Source organism: Thunnus maccoyii, chromosome 12, assembly GCF_910596095.1.
Source record: "Thunnus maccoyii chromosome 12, fThuMac1.1, whole genome shotgun sequence".
Taxonomy (NCBI): Eukaryota; Metazoa; Chordata; class Actinopteri; order Scombriformes; family Scombridae; genus Thunnus; species Thunnus maccoyii.
In genome coordinates, this window is record NC_056544.1 from 3770313 (window position 1) to 3784154 (window position 13842).

At 41.4% G+C, this 13842-nt stretch overlaps 1 protein-coding gene across 5 annotated transcripts in view; it reads right to left on the reverse strand.

Annotated features, from left to right (window-relative positions):
- LOC121908515 (nucleoprotein TPR-like) overlaps nt 1–13347 on the reverse strand; it is a 27993-nt gene extending 14646 nt beyond the window's left edge. For 3 of the 5 annotated variants that reach the window (XM_042428587.1, XM_042428585.1, XM_042428584.1), the window contains exons 1-28: nt 13067–13346; nt 12165–12269; nt 11522–11586; nt 11188–11278; nt 10926–11029; nt 9507–9671; nt 8955–9047; nt 8071–8151; nt 7738–7825; nt 7386–7523; nt 7176–7270; nt 6350–6547; nt 6105–6212; nt 5764–5987; nt 5056–5219; nt 4793–4917; nt 4546–4694; nt 4250–4412; nt 3838–3972; nt 2968–3108; nt 2563–2767; nt 2191–2393; nt 1930–2070; nt 1575–1691; nt 1135–1338; nt 756–934; nt 476–623; nt 47–184 (exon numbers count right to left, since the gene is read on the reverse strand). In XM_042428587.1, the coding sequence (XP_042284521.1) occupies nt 47–184; nt 476–623; nt 756–934; nt 1135–1338; nt 1575–1691; nt 1930–2070; nt 2191–2393; nt 2563–2767; nt 2968–3108; nt 3838–3972; nt 4250–4412; nt 4546–4694; nt 4793–4917; nt 5056–5219; nt 5764–5987; nt 6105–6212; nt 6350–6547; nt 7176–7270; nt 7386–7523; nt 7738–7825; nt 8071–8151; nt 8955–9047; nt 9507–9671; nt 10926–11029; nt 11188–11278; nt 11522–11586; nt 12165–12269; nt 13067–13217 (3918 nt within the window). In that variant the 5' untranslated portion in view covers nt 13218–13346. Of the gene's footprint in view, nt 1–46; nt 185–475; nt 624–755; nt 935–1134; nt 1339–1574; nt 1692–1929; nt 2071–2190; nt 2394–2562; nt 2768–2967; nt 3109–3837; nt 3973–4249; nt 4413–4545; nt 4695–4792; nt 4918–5055; nt 5220–5763; nt 5988–6104; nt 6213–6349; nt 6548–7175; nt 7271–7385; nt 7524–7737; nt 7826–8070; nt 8152–8954; nt 9048–9506; nt 9672–10925; nt 11030–11187; nt 11279–11521; nt 11587–12164; nt 12270–13066 lie in introns of all 5 variants that reach the window. The other 2 variants (XM_042428589.1, XM_042428586.1) reach the window with 2 other exon arrangements.
- Between the last annotated feature and the right edge of the window lie 495 nt (nt 13348–13842).

The following is a 13842-nucleotide window of genomic DNA, read 5'->3' on the forward strand; positions in this document are numbered from 1 at the left end:
AGAAGCTTGACAAGACAAACCCCGAAAAACAACACTTGACTCTTACTTTAGCCTGAGCTTGCTGCAACTCCTGCTCCAGTTTATCTCTGTCCATCTTCAGCATCTTGTTGGTTTCTTGGAGAGCACCGATACTCTCAATCTTCTTCAGCTGCTCCTCCTGCTGGGCCAGAGTCTTTGCTGTGACCTGAAGAAGAGAGGAGGGCAAACAAACAGACAGACACATTATAATAAACAGTATTCACTCGTGCAAGTTTTGCTCTTTTTAGCGTTATTATTTTTTCTGGGTTGTAGTTTGCTGTTGAAGACAGGTACAGATTCTCTATTGTCCCACAGCCAAATAATGGCTTCACAGTTCACTAGAAATGTGTCTAACGATCATCAAAAAGTTTCAGTACACAAGGTGTGAAAATAGAATGAAAAAGTCAAGTCTCAAATTCCTCTTGTTACTTAATCCCTCCATCCTTTCAGTTCCTACCTGCATCTTCTCCCTCTCAGCGTTCACAGCTTCCTGCAGATCCTTCAGTTCCCTGTCTTGGTGCTCCACTCGCTGTTTGTAGCGGAGAGCTTCTCCCTCAGATGCCTCACATCGAGCCATAGCGATTTCCTTCTCTCTCCGCACAAACCTACGACATGCACGCACATTTTAAACTCAGTCGTCATGAGTTCCCGTTGAAAAGCTGAAATGGACACAAAGGAACTCCAAACCCTGCTAACAAGCGTTAATGCAAACACACAGCCAGTGTTTTAGTATTTACCTGAGTATTTCTAGTATCTGTTCAGTGGTCTTTCCTTCCTCACTGAATGACAGATCAAGCTGGTGCTGCTGCTGCTGTTGTTGACGACTCTTTGTGGCCATTTCATCCATCTGCTGGTGCAGGAGAGTGTTCTGCTTCCCCAGTTCCTCACTGCGACGACTCTGACTGGACAAATCATCCTGGAGGAGAGTCAAAGTATAGGCCGATCAGAAACGAATCTTCTAATTCATGTCAACTTATACATTCATTTAACTCACTAGAAAGAATTTTGAGAACAGAATTAATATAGAAAGAGAACTTTTAAACAGAAAATCTGGCCGTGCTGTAAAATCTGTACAAAGCTATTTGAAAGGAGTCTGAGATGGTTTAGTCCTTTTACCTTCAGCCGTCTCTCCATTGTGTTCCAGGCAGCACTTTTCTCCAGCATGAGGGAGGTGGTCTTGTTCAGTTGCTCCTCCAGTTCTCTCTTCCTAGCTGCTTCCTGCTGGGATCTTTTCTTCAGCTCCTGCAGGGCCTCCACATCAGCAGCGTGCAGCATTAGCTCCCGCTCGTACTTAGCCTGAGCCTCTCCAGCTAGCTTAGTCTGAGAGGAGGACGGAGGGGAAACAGTGGATGTGGCAGTGAGTGAATGAGGGTCAAAGTGAGGAAAAATAACATACGATAAAACAAAGAGGGTCAAGATCTTGGGGCTTTCTATCTGTAAAAAGCCCACACCGGTTATACATTCAACTGTGATGCTCTGAATGTAGATGATTCAGTCTGTTAGGGACTAAGAATATTAAGAAGCATGAGAGTGCGAGTGTGTGTGTATTGATGAACCTGCAGCAGGCTGTCCTGTATGGCCTTCTGCTCCAGTGTAACAGCAGCAGCAGCTCTCTCCAGCGCCTCCTGCTGCTCTGCTTGGCTGGCCTTCAGATTGCGCTGTAGCTCACACACCTGGACAAGACAGGAGAGAAACCATAAACAATCAGAGGAATACAACATACAAATACATTAAGATCGAACTGTAACCTAAGTGTATACAGTCCACAAACAGACATACAGTTTTTTTTGGCTAATGCATAATGTCTCTGGAAAGTTGTGGTATGCGATTATTTTACAAACAAAACACAGGATGCAAAGAAGCCTTCAGCAACAGACGTTCATTTGTACAGCTGTGTGTTAAAAGGCCTACTTGTTTCTCCACTGCGTCCACAGCCTTCCTCCTCTCTTCTTGCTCTTGCTGCTTATTTTTCTCAACCTCCAAGATCCTCTTCTCCAACTGCTTCTGCACCTCCTCTGACTCCTTCAGTCGGATCTCCAGAGGGGAGCGGGCCTGAGGGAGGACACCGAGATGAGGGGTTAGTATGTGTGTGTGGGTAGATGTATATGTCATGCAGAGGGCAGAAGATGGAGTAGAAGAACAAATTTAATGTTAAATGCACATGAGCTGTACCTCTTTCTCTTTCTTCAGACTGTCTTCCAGAGTCAGTACCACAGCTCTGTACTGCTCTACAGTAGCATTAGCACTCTTAAGCTGCTCTGCTAGTTCACTGTTCTGTTCCTCAGCAGTACGCAGGAGACCTTTCACCTCTGCCACTTCCTGCTCTGATTGGCTGGGCTGCTGGGAGGCTGGTGGTGCTGGAGAACGTACTGTTGCTGTACAGAGATGATGGAAACAGTTGAACAAGAGCACTTGCAGTCACAGTATCAGCATTACTGATGAACAATCATTTTTCACATGTAGATGATCTTTGTGCAGAGACGTTATGCTGCGAAATGTGTGCCGATCAGTGTTGCCAGTCAACACTGCAGGACTGCTGTTTACCTCTAAGTGGTGCTCTGAGGCCTGGCGCTCTGGTTGCTGGGGTGGTGGTGTTGCTGGAGGAGGTGACAGCCTCAGAGGATGAAGCAGAAGCCAGTTGGGTTCTCAGCGAGGCCACCTGCTGTTCAGAACCACGCAACAACTCCCTGGTCTTCTGCTGCAAGGTGTTCTGGGTCTCCAGCTGTTTCTTGGCTTCTAACAATTGAGCCTACAAAGGAGGCGGGAGGCAACAAAGGGATGGAGGAGTGCTGATTACGATTACTGAAACTAACTGCAAGGTCCATTGGGTTGGTTCAATACAGTCATGCAGGCCAATACTGACTCCATATCTAAAATCATACATGTTGTATCCAACGACACTTATTTAAGTAAATGAATATAAGCATTAAATGAATATACTCTACATACGTCCATAGTGCGTCCAAGGGCGTGCCTCTGTGCTACTTCCTGCTCCAGTCTGGTCTTCATTGAAGCCAGCTCTGCCTCCAGATGCTCTATCTTGTTGTTCAGTCGCTGGCGAGTGTCTGTCTCTGTACGCTCCATAGTCAACTAGTCCGACATTAGAGAGGAGACAAATTAAAGACAATTTAAGACAGAGGAAACACATTTCACCTTTGATTAGGGATGTCCTGATCAGGCTTCTGTGGCCACGATCATGTCAGAGACCGTTGTAGCAGGTGAAACAAACATAGTAGCGTACAGTAATGAAAGGATCAGCTTTTGATCAGGTTTATTTTAGCTGATATTGATCCTTATATGCTACAATATGCCTGAATTAGTCCTGATATCGACCCTTAAGTCCAGCTCAGGACATCTCTATCTTTGATTGTGAAAAATTTAGATATGGTTTGACCGATTTATTTGAATGGTGAAGTTACTAGTTCTGATCAAAAATAGCAAGGTTGTGACACTTCATCGGGGTGCAAAATTAACTTTTTTGTCCACCGCCCCAAACGGCTAGTGAATGTTACATTTTTACCAGCCAATCAATAGATTACCATTGTTTTTTTTGGCTGGTGAGAGAAGCAGATTTACCAGTCACTTGCATATTTTACCAGCATTTGACTGGTGGCTGGTGCTGATCTTGTGCCCTGCACTTCATGCAAGTGAATGTTACTCACTTTGACTACTAAAATAGAGGATTTTATCATGTAACTGCATTTCAGTAGGACACTTCAGATCACATTTTAGCTTAATGAAAGGAATAAGGAAAAAAGTGGGATGTTTCAATGGTTGAACTGAGAATAAAAACACTGCTGTATGATAATGGCACTGTACCTGTATTGACTTAAAGTTGGTGAGAAGCAGGTTCTGGTTACGTTGCTCAGCCAGCATGGCTTCTTTATCTCGACTGAGTCGACTCTCTGCTTGTCTTAATATATCTCTCTCTTTAGTCAAGTTCTCCACGCGCACCTGCAGACACAGAGAGAAACATTTAGAAATGAGGTATATAATATAGGTTTTTATATATATGAGGTGGTGGGTCGCCACTAAAAGAGATATGTGTCAATAGATTCCAGAAGTACCACAAGCTATGTAGTGAAACTATTTTGCCTTGCATATTGTAGGCAATATTCAAAGCATTCATACATTTATACAGTAAAATTGTCAATGTGTACCCCTGTCTCACAGCATACATGCCCCCTGCTATCTGCTCATCTATTCTGAGCTCCCTTCTCTTACTCCTCACCTCTTCCAGTGCTAGTTTTTCACTAGCTTGTCGCAGGTCTTGGCTCATTGTATGGATGATGTGCTCGTGTCGTTGGGCCGTTGCGGCCATTTTTTGGTTCCTGTCCTGTAGTGCAGAGATCTCTCTACGGTAGGCTGTTACAGTCTCCTGGAGCATCTCATACCTGACATTATCAGAGACATACAGAACAAACAATGGACACACTAGCAGACATGTGATCTCAAGAGTAAAAAGACCACAGCAGAGAGTCCAAACTTTCTGATCTGTCACAAGACCATTTTGTTATTTTACCACACCTCTTGTTGCTGAACTCCAGTTGAGAGGTCAGCTTGGCGTGGCTGGAGCGGAGCTCTGTCAGCTGCCTCTGCAGCCTGTCGTTTGTGTCGTTCAACATTCTGTCGTTCTCTGCCTTCTCCTTCTTATACAGAGTGAAGGCATCATTCAGCTGGAAATGCACAGATACACATCCACTCAGAACAGGCACTGAAGATTTGAAGATATCGTTCCCTCATATTAAGCGTGTGTGCAGATGTTTGTATGTACCTGTTTTAAAGCAGCTTTAGTCTGAGCGGTCTGTGCAGATTCAGCAGCAGCAGCTCTCTGAGGAGTAGAGCGAGTAGCTGGGACTGAGGGCCGAACTTGTGCCGGCTGGGAGGAAGAATCTGGACCTGTAGACACACATGAAAAACTTTACCACATTATTTAAAAGGCCAGTACCATTCCTATTTAAAAAAAGTTCACCTTAAAAGCCATATATGAATTGATATATATACATATGACAGAAGGTGTTTGTATTTATTTGTCACCTTGAGGAGGCAGGTTGAAGCCGGTGCTCTGAGTCAGCAGAGCCTTGAACATGTCTCTCTGTCTGGCGTTGGAGTCAGCCAGCTGTTTCTGCTGGTTCCTGTGCTCTCTCAGCTGCTCCACCTCCTTCTGAAGTTTATCCACACTGGCCTCCAACTCCGATACACTGAGAGAAGGCAGAGAGACAGTCTGAACCACAGTTTGAACCAATAACCCTGAAATATTTCACAGAGTGAGTGAAATCCTGCTAGGGGCGCTAAAGGAAGACTCAGATGATCATCAAGATTATAAGAATTAATCTTCTGGACACCATGAATGTCTGAACCAGTTTTCACTGCAATCAATTCAATAGTTGTCAAGATATTTCACTGAAATGGGGGCGTTAGAGGAAACGTCAGGGAAACACCAAAGTCAGCAGGATTCATCCTCTGAGAACCATGAATGTCTGTATTTCATCATCAATCGCACTATTTAATTAAAAGTATTATTCACATAACATCACATCAACTCTTTATTTTCCATTTTTAACAGTAACTGTACATATTGTAGAGAGTATGTGGGTTATTGCTTTGACTCTCTCACACTCTCTATGACTCTTTTCTTTAAGTCCTCAAAGTCCTTGGAGATATTACAGATGGACCTCTTACTGATAGTAATTTGCGATTTAATATCAAATTATTGCAAATAGTCCTAAAGAGCGACTTTCTCACCGTGCTGATGTGACTTGGCTCTGCCGTCTGTCGTTCTCCTCCTCCAGCTCCCTCAGCCTTCCCAGCAGGCTTTGGTTCTGCCTCTGGAGCTCCTCCACGCTGCGGAAGGACAGCTGACGTGAGCTGATGACCTCAGTGGTGCTGGAAATGTCAGCAGAGCTGCCATCGTCCTTAGTCACCTGATTACCTCTGGCTTCCTCCAGCTCCACCAAGAGAGCACACACCTGGAAAAGGGACAACATTTTTAAAAAACGGTGTTTGCATTTTAATGATCAGATTGCATTTAGGTTTCTTTGAAAGCATGTATTGCTTGGCTTGTGTGTGTGTGTGTGTGTGTGTACCTGTGTAGATGTATCCTCCAGCTGTCTCTCTGTCCTCAGCTTGTCTCTCTCCAGGGTATCACAGCGCTGCTTGGTCTCCTCTTTCTCTTTCTGCAAACTGTAGATCTCCTAATGACAAAAAAGTTAAGTTTTACATCAGAAAATATGTTATTATTTGGCATCAAAAAGTGACGTCATGTATTATTTGACAGAATACTGAAACGTAAACTTCACAAACACAAAGAAAACAGGAGTACGTCTCAGACCGTTCGAGCCTGTTCCAGTTTGTTGCACAGAGAAGCCATGGATCTCTGCATGCTCTCGTACTCCTCTCTCTGACGTTTGAGGACGGGCGCTTTGGACTCCACCTCCTGCACGATCTCATCCAGCACTCTGCTGACTCTCCTGGTCTCCTGCTTCTCCAGCTGCAGCTGAGTCTGACACTCTGCATATGCGTTATACATCTAAACACAGAGGCAGGAGAAGAATTGTGTCGTTATAAAAAAGGACATCTACAGGTTGCAGAGAAACATTTCACACTTTTATCCCCATAACTACAAACTGCATATATCTTATATTATTGCTGACTATATTCAGAAGACTGTTTACAGCATTAGCATGTTACAATTCACAACAAACTGATTTTCAGAACTTATAAAAAGTAGTGGAAACCAGTGGCTTTCTTGAATGTGTCTAAAAACTTGTTATAAGTCAATTATAATCAGTGAGTTATTGATTAAATCAGATTCTTGGTACATTTATGTTATTGGAAATAGTGTCTAATTTTCATAGTTATTTAATGTTTATTTGTACAGGGACAAGTATAAGCCAAAAAATAATGCCAAATATCCATTAATTTGGAAATTAGTAGTGTTTGGGAGCCTCTGTATATATAAGATTATCAGCCAATATATTGATATCTGAATTTTTTTTACTCCCTAATATCAGTATTGGCCTCAAAAATCAAGTATCAGTTGGGCCCTAGTTTTGATAGGACCTTTAATAGGTTTTACCCAATATTTTGACTTTGACATGCAATAACATGATGTGTATTGATATCAGAAAAATGTGCACTGGTCCCATTAAACTCACATCAAAGAACTTCATGCCAGGCTTGACGATGGCAGCGATGGCAGCTGCTGATGGACACATGGAGTCCAGCTGCTCCTCAGTCAGAGATGGCACACCTGCAGCAAAACACACATGTAAATAAAGCTGGTCGGGGCGTATACAGACATACTTGCAAACACACTTACATCTACCAGAATAATGCACACTCTTTGTGTGTGTGTGTGTTCTCACAGCATTGTTTGCCAGAAGCCTTCATTGCAGAGTTTTCCAGCTCTTTCTCCATTTTCTTGATCTTCTCTCTAAGCTCTGCCTCAATCCGCTTTTTGAGTTCTTCTCCCTCTGACACCTTCTTTTCCAGCACTTTGTTGGCTGCAAAGACATCGAGGTGACATTAATTAAAAACAGATCATCCGTAATATTTAGTGGCATTTTTGTGATGCACCTCGGGGGTTTTTGCTTTTCAGATTTTTAGTGGCAAAGAAGTTTAGAAATTCTGTTTCAAACTGGAAAGTGCACAAAACAAAACAAGTTTTATGACATGGGTGTAACTTTCCCAGAAGACAAATACAGACTGGAGTCATACCTTCCCCGGTGTTTTTAACCAGCTTGCTGAGCTCTTCCACTGCTCTGCTCAGTTCTTGGTTCTTAGTCTCCATGTCTGCTGCTGCCCCCTGCAGGGAGAACAAAGACATCAAACACTGATTACATGCAAAAAAATATAACATGACTGTGATGATAAGGTAGATATCAATGAAGGCCAATGTCATTTCTATCAGTCTATTGTGTTTAATCAGAATTCAGATGATCAATACCAGGTGTAGAGGTTATGTCTCACATTCAAATTCTTCTTTAAGTTTTGTTACTTTTAAGTTTTTAAGCCAAACATTTATTCCAGGTGTTCTGCAGCGTTTCTCACCTTGTAGAGTGAAGACAACTTGACATGAGCGTTGAGCTCATTGCGGTATTTCTCCTCCATGGCAGCCCGCTCGTCATTAGCCTGGAGAGACATACAGCCCATATCAACATGATAACACTACATACTGTATGTATACACACCTGCATGTCTTTTAAGGTGACACAGCCTGACTGATTTTTGTCCTGTACATATCAAGTTAAATAAATACTACTCTTTGTACCAAAAAATGAATAAAATAAAATAGAATCCAAAAGTGCAAAGTCCATTTTTATATCACCTGTTGAGGTGTCCCTGAGGCTTAGAAAAAGATTTTTCCAAAGTCTGTAAGGCCCCGATCAGTCTGGGGTGGCTTTTTGTAATTGTTTTCAATGAGAGTGAAGCTTTTTGGTCTCTGCACGTTAATGAAAGACTCACGTTTTTGCAGGAGCATCCTGAACACCTCGAGTTGAAAAAACTTGAAACAACTCAGAGCGGAAAAGTGCCCAATGTCATTAGCGTTTTTTCCCCATTGTCTAATCGGTTGAATTGAGAGGCCAGGTGATGTGGTAGTTGCCTAGCAACAATAAAGAAAAAAAGACGATGCAAGCTGCACCTTTTTTTTTTTTTTAAATTGTAGGCTTCAATAAAAAAAAGGCAGTGGGGTGCGCCTCGCATTTTGCAACCTGTAAAAAGTGCTCTGTCTGCTCGGGGCCTAAGATCACATTTTAAACTATCACAACAGTCGCTGCTTTGAGGAGCTGAGGGTCTCAAAGTGGAGTGAGGACTCTCAGCTATCTACAACTATCATATAGCAGGCATACACTGAATAAGAAACAAATACCTAAATCTTAAACCTTGTCTGTCCATGAAATTCTCATCTGTCGACACTGGTGTGTTTCCATTACCTGTTTGAGCTTGTTGTTGAGGTCTTCGGCTCTTTTACTCTGACTTTCACTGGTTTCCTTCAGAGAGGTGAGCTGACTTTCCAGTCTGTTCACCTGTTGAAGAAAAGACATCAGCACTGTTGATAGGATGACATGTCTACTGATCTATTTACTTTTGCACAGACATTTCAATGAAACCTGACAACACAGGGCAGAAAGAAGAGTTGAAATAAGTCAAGTTGTCCTCTTGTCTCACATCATCTGTCACACTGGCTGTGAGAAATAACACTTGTCTTTGGTAAGACAACTTATGAAATGTACCTGGTAGGAGTAGTTTAAAGATTACATCCCTGTGACTTCTCAATTCTCACAAAGGTTTTGCAAGAAGAAAAGGATAAATAGATAAATTTTTTTTAAACCTTCAAAGAATGAATAAAAAACTCCCCATCAAACTGTATCTGATCAGTTCTCCGCTGGCAGGCTTTGTTTTAATGGTGGAGAACAGCACACATATAAAGATACCAGTGATATATATTACATAATGTGCTCTTGTGTATGTAGTTTGTGTGTTACCTGCTCCTTGCTGCTCTTCAGGCTACCCTGTAGCTCCAGTATCTCTTTGCCTTTTTCTCTGTTGGTGTTCAGCAGTTCTTCAGTCTTGGTCTTCAGTTCTGCAGTTAACCACTCGATTTTCTTCTCCAGCAACTCTTTCTCCTGCTCCATACGCTTCTCCCGGTGCTGCAACATGCAAATCCAGGACGTACAGTCTTAGTTTAGTTAAGTTAAATATCAAGGATAACAATAAAATCATTGTGGTTCTTAATGTAAAGACAGCATTGAAGCTAGGTGACATCATACTACAATTAAATCCATACAATAAATGTGACATGGATCATCAATAATATAATCACTCCATATCAAACATAAAGAAAAAAAATCTAATAAGAATTATATACTAATTTACTGAGATGACGAGCTTAAACTGGCTCTAGTCTGGTGAGCTTCTGAGTTCTCCAAACCTGCAGTGGTTTAAACCCAACACAGCTCTGAATGTCCTAAGAGATCTGTAATTTATCTAGAAGTGCTTTTCTCCGACCTCCCAACCATGAACAGTGTGAGCGATCAAAGCAACTCAAATCCAGAGAACTGGCCAGCAGTCTCAAACTTTCTTGCTCATTCAAATTTGCTTTTTAAACCAAGAACTTGGTTGCTGTTTACTTTCCTCAAAGTCTTTAATGTCATGCTCTCTCTACCCAAAGTACTGCCTGACAAACATGCAAGATAAATCTGACCATCTAATACAATGCTGGATGAATATTTCAAATAAAATGATTATCGTTTGCTGAAGAGACAACTGATTACAATATCCTACAGCACAAGATGAGGTTTTCAGATGCCTTTTCTGTCCAAACAACCATCCGAAACCCCAAAATATTCAATCATTATTCAGGCATTTTTGCTTGAACAGTCATTTAAACAATTACCAAAACAGCTGCCCATTCACTTTCTTTAGATCCACTTATTGGTTTACTGACTTATTGTTAAAGCCCTGGACTTGTAGATGACATTTAATCTCTAAGATCTGGTTCTAATAGAATCACAGCTGATGAATTGTGACCAGTGACTCTGTGTTTAGAGGATATAATTGTCAACAGTACAAAACCACTTTCCGGCATGCACTCAGTTTCACCACTGTTTTGTTTTGTAAGCAGATACTAATTAAACTGTCCTGCCTCATCTGGTCAAGCACACTAGAATTAAACTGTCTCTCAATGCCTTATGATTTCCTTTTATTTAAAGACCTAAATTGAAAATGTTATTTCTGGTGGAGAAACATATTGGACTTTGTATTTTTAAAAGAATGTGGGTGGTTTCAAAGTGACTTCCACACAGTCCAGCCTCTATTTGCCATTGAAAGAACTGCACATTAAAGCAGTTCCACATTGGTTTCAACATTGAGCTGTAGTTGTTTCCACGTAACGTACTGTGTACCTGTACAGAAGTCTCCGTTGACTGGATATCATCCAGTTTTAACAGCAGCTCTGTCTTGACCTTGTTGGTCTCTGTCAGCTTCTCGTTCAGACGCTTCACATCCTCTGCAAACACACAATTCATCAACGTAAACCTGACAATCTGAAAAACTGTTTACATATTACCAAACGCCTGAAGAGACATGCAACATCAACATAATACATATGCAGATTTGTGCCTACAGACAGTGGACATGTTTCTGTATGTAACCGTGATATCTTACCAGTCAGGTTCTCCACCTCATGCGTTCTCTTCTCCAGCAGCCTCGCCAGCTCTCGCTTCTCTGCCTCAATCTCATACTTGGACTTAGTCTGCTGCGCGCGCGCACACACACACACACACACACACACACACACACACAGATTACATACTTGAACTATACTACTACCTAGAGTTTTTAGAAAACCTGAAACTCTAAATAAACTGCTCACTAGACTTCACTGGCTTCACTGGTAACAGCCCTGTAGTGTCATTTGTCAGAGCTATATGCACAGTTCCACAGGCCCATGAAGTATTCACGAGCATAAAGCTACATCTACATGTGTAGATGTGTTTACCTGCTGTGGTGGTTTATCTTCAGACGTGTCTCCCTCTATTCCCTTCAGAGTGCTCAGCTCTTCATCTGCACAGAGAGAAAAAACAGACATTTACACGAGGCCAAGTAGTTTGTTGACTAATGTTTAGAGATCCATGTGCTTTAAGGCAAATCCTATCATTCTCTATGTGTTAAAAGTCATAACACACTGGATTGGAAATGAAATTCTACTCTCAGCTACGATGCTCTTTTCATCCAAATTGGGTTAACACTGAAGGAATTGTACCCTCTGAAATCTGAAACACGATGTGTTTTCATATGTATTGTCTTTTTCATTGATCTTTCTGAAACTCTTGAACATGTTGTGGGGTATTCTGTCCATATTTTAAGCTAAATAGGCCTTGCCATTCAGTTAACAGTGTGCTTCTTGACGCTGCAGTTGTTGAACGTATATAGAACAAATACTGAACTATTAATCTAGTTCTGTGTTAATATAGACAACATGCCGTACATAGCAGAATGGGTGTTTTCATCATTTAAGCTAACATAACAAATGATGATGTTCATTGTAAATTAAGTCTATGAGGTGGCAACTGTCCTGAAGCACAGATTCATCAATACCCAAAGGTTAGATGTGTGTAAATACTGTGTGTGTGGAAACTCACTGAGTTTTTTGTTTTCCTCTTTGAATGTCTGCAGGTCTCTGGTGGTGGACAGGAACTGTTCCTGACTCTCCACCAGCCTCTTCTCAATGTCAAAGTACTGCTGCTCTGTAGACGCAGAGAACATTCAACAGGAATACATGAGTACACAACGCACATGTCATACAACAGGTGTATAATTAATTACTACATAACACAGACAAACGTAGTTTTACAGAATTTTTTCCTTGCTGTGTTGAAAGACTACAGTTAGAAACAGCAACAGGTTTTATTAGCAGTAGCTACTCACTTCTATAAATTGGCATGACCGTGTGCAAAAGGACATGCACCTTGTTTAATGTGCGTCACTGATAAATATTTAATACATTCCGGCATCCCAGAGGTAACTGCAGGTTTTGAACATTAATGACAATCATAAAGTTGAAAAGTTGACAATTCTCACTGGAAGTGTGGTGTGATTTATAGTGTAGGATGAATTTAGGTGAACCAATGTTTTCTTTCATTCAGAATTCATAGACGTCATGCAAAACTTAACTTGAATTTCTGATAATTTTATGTTTCCTAGCTTTATAGCAATAATATAAACAGAACACAGACCTTTACGATACATTTAACAAATATTTGAGACTTGTTCTTCATTTCGGCATTAATTTAACACACCACAAAGCAATTCCTTAAATAAAGTTGTCATGTTTAAAAACTGTTGGTATCACTCTCTTCCGCCACAGTTAGCCTGAACGTAACATCGTAGCTAACAGGTTAGGGTTAGGGTTAGGACTTATGAACCTCGTACACCAGTGATTTCTTTGCCGAATTGACCAGAGGACAGTTTCTTAGTAAACTGTTGCGTTTCTATTACAGATTACATACTAACTGAGTTATTTGGGCTTGGTGTAGCTACCTACCGCTGTCTGCTTTGTACCGCTCGTGCTGCGTCCGCAGCGCCTCGTTAGCGCCCTGCAGCTCCGTTACAAACTTCTCCAGCTTGTTTTGGGCGCCTTTCGGGAGTTTGTTCAACTCCGTCCGCTCCAGAGCTTGCAGCAGGACGGCCGCCATCTCCAACTACCACCCCCGAAAAATAACAGTAAATGGACGCCAAACTCAGAGTAAAATAATGTACTGACTCTGTATGCTGTTCACAAAACCGCTGAGAACTAACCAAGAAAGTGTCAAGCGTCAGTCGTACAACAGCAGGATGTCCACTGCAAACTTTCAAAATAAAGCCCTAATTGACGCTCAAGTTTAAAGATCTTAGACATGTTTTAAGATGTTTTAAGATGTATATGAATACTCTGCTTTGATTAATAATGTGTGCCGGGTGTGTTTTTTCCACAGAAAAACGTTAATTATCTTGTAAAAATGCACACGTACATCATTCTACACAGTGAAGCTCAATCATCCAACTGTAGGAACAAGAAGAAAAAACATATTTTTGAGTGGAGGGGGACTTAAAGTTTACAGCCAGGTGAAAAACATGAATTATTTTATACTAACTGAAACGCAAATTGCTGTTTTTGTTGTAAAACATAATTAGGTAGGATACTTATTGAAACCAATTAGTTTGCATGACAGCAGCCTTGATATGGACACAAATCAATTGACTGCAGCAGTGTGTCTCCACCACTGAAAGAAGTGCAAATATTCTAGTTTCCATTGATTTGTAGACATGTAATGTGAACAA